Raw genomic sequence first — 2,112 nt, forward strand, 5'->3', positions numbered from 1 at the left:
GAACGTGCTGTCCAAGAAGCTGATGATCTCCAAGGGCAGCCTGGATAACATGAACCTCTTCCAGATCATCACCATCATGGCCTTCTTCATGCTGGCCCCGGTGACGCTGCTGATCGAGGGGGCGCCGTTCCTCCCGCACAACGCGGCCGCGCTGGTGGGGTCCCGCGGGTGCTGGGTACATGTTTGGCTGCTTTTTTTGGCCGGCTAGGTTTGGGCTGCTGGGTTTGGATGGTGGTGGGGTGGCACTTGGCAGGGGCAGGGGGGAGGTTGGGGAGCAGGAGGGAGGGGTAAGGGGGAACCAGGAATCCTGCGGCCCAGCTGGGTGGCGGGGCTGCATTTGAGGCGCCGCGTCCGAGGTGGGGAACCCCACACCCCGATGCAGCCGGAGCGCCTCACCTGCATCGGGGCGGGGCGCCCCACCGAGCGGCGGCGGGCCCCGCGGCGCCGCAGGCTCGAACCCCCGGGCGGCCCGCCGCGCTGCCGCCGGCCCCCGCGGCCTTCCCCGCACCCTGACCCCTCGCCTCCCGACTGCAGTAAATGCCAACTTCTGGTGTCGTTGAACCTCAACTGTTGTTGAAACTCAATTAGACGTCTGTTCAGCCGTCGTTCCTCAAGTTGTCGACTCTCAAGCTTTCAATCCCAGCACTCCGGCCCCTCCCCCCACTACACACCACGCCCACAGGGCCTGACCGGGGACAAGGGGGTGGCGCTGCTGCAGCGGGTGCTGGCGGCCGGCCTCTGCTTCCACGCCTACCAGCAGCTCTCATACATGATCCTCTCAAAGGTGCGCGGCGGGGAGCGGGAAGCTGCCGGGAAGCCGCCGGGAAGCCGCTGAGGGAGCGGCTTGACGTTCCCATTGCCGTCTGGCTTTTCAGGCTGGCTGTGCACTTGCCCGCGTCGGCCTTGCCGGCTGGCCGTAGCCCAGTTGACAGGGGGCCGCCCTGGCTGCTTGGGGCGCCCGTCCCTGCCCTCTGCTTCACACCCCTTGAAACCACACCCATGCTCGACCTTATCACCTCAGTACCTCGTCACATTACACATGCGTGCGCCCCACCCCCCCCCCCACACACACACACACGCACACGCATTCACACGCGCACGCACTGTTACATACACACGCACACGCAGCACGCACACCCAACTACACCCGCTTGCTCTCTCTCTCTCCCTCACCCCCCCCTCCAGGTCAGCCCCGTCACCCACTCCATCGGCAACTGCATCAAGCGCGTCGTAGTCATCGTCGCGTCGGTCCTCATCCTGCGCAACCCAGTGTCCACGCAGAACGCCATCGGTGCGGCCTCGAGTCAAACTATGCATTCTGAGCTGATCTGACAAACAACCTCGTAACCCTGAATAATGCCGATCCTGTTCTTTCTTCTGAGTGTCGATGTTGGGAAGATTGGGGAGGTGGATGCGGTTTGTGCCTTGGAGTTTTTATCGTCGGACTCGATAGGGGTTTGTTGGGTTGGAGCGCCTCTATGCGTCCACCAAGCTCCCACGCCCGAGGCGCCGCCGGGCGCTGCTGCACACGGGCGGCCCCCCGGGCGCCCCGCCCCCCGCGCCGCGCCTGCCCTCCCGGCCTCCTCGGCGGCCTGGCGGCCCCGCCCGTCCGCCCACCGACACGCCCGCCTCCCCCTTGCCGCGCGCCCCCGCCGCCCTCGCGCCCCGCAGGCACGGGCCTGGCGCTGTTTGGCGTGTTCCTCTACTCGCAGGTCAAGCGGCGCTACAAGGACCCCCCAGCGGCGAAGACAGCCTAGCGCGCCGGCCGGCGGCCGGCGGCAGGCGTGGGCGGCGGCCCGGCCCGGGTGGCGCGGCGGCTGCCGCGAAGGGTGCGGGCGGCGGCTCCCGCCTGTCGTCGCGATGATTCAAACGGCTCCGGCAGCTGCGGGGCAGCTATGCAGGCCCTGGCACACGCGACCCAGATTTAGGGTACCCTGCTGCCCGCAACGCCTGCCTCTTGCCTGCTTTGTGGGTCCCTTTGCGCCCACGCCCCGCCACTACTGCGGCGTGCAGGCGCCTACCGCTGCGCGCCGGCTTCTTATCCCATTGCCTTCTTTCACGAAATCTAATCCTTTGCTAGCGCAGCAGAGACTCCTCGAAACGCATCCGCCC

The 2,112-nt window shown here is 67.2% G+C and overlaps 1 protein-coding gene across 1 annotated transcript; it reads left to right on the top strand.

Annotated features, from left to right (window-relative positions):
- Positions 1 to 22: 22 nt before the first annotated feature.
- On the top strand, positions 23 to 1,757 carry MNEG_16244 (hypothetical protein; the record flags this gene model as incomplete). Its single annotated transcript, XM_014035286.1, has 4 exons — positions 23 to 154; positions 683 to 784; positions 1,186 to 1,291; positions 1,672 to 1,757. 4 exons carry the CDS (start codon positions 23 to 25, stop codon positions 1,755 to 1,757), a joined length of 426 nt encoding a protein of 141 aa, XP_013890740.1.
- Positions 1,758 to 2,112: the final 355 nt, after the last annotated feature.

The sequence above is a fragment of the Monoraphidium neglectum genome (genome assembly GCF_000611645.1).
Source record: "Monoraphidium neglectum strain SAG 48.87 unplaced genomic scaffold scaffold06153, whole genome shotgun sequence".
NCBI classification, from domain to species: domain Eukaryota; kingdom Viridiplantae; phylum Chlorophyta; class Chlorophyceae; order Sphaeropleales; family Selenastraceae; genus Monoraphidium; species Monoraphidium neglectum.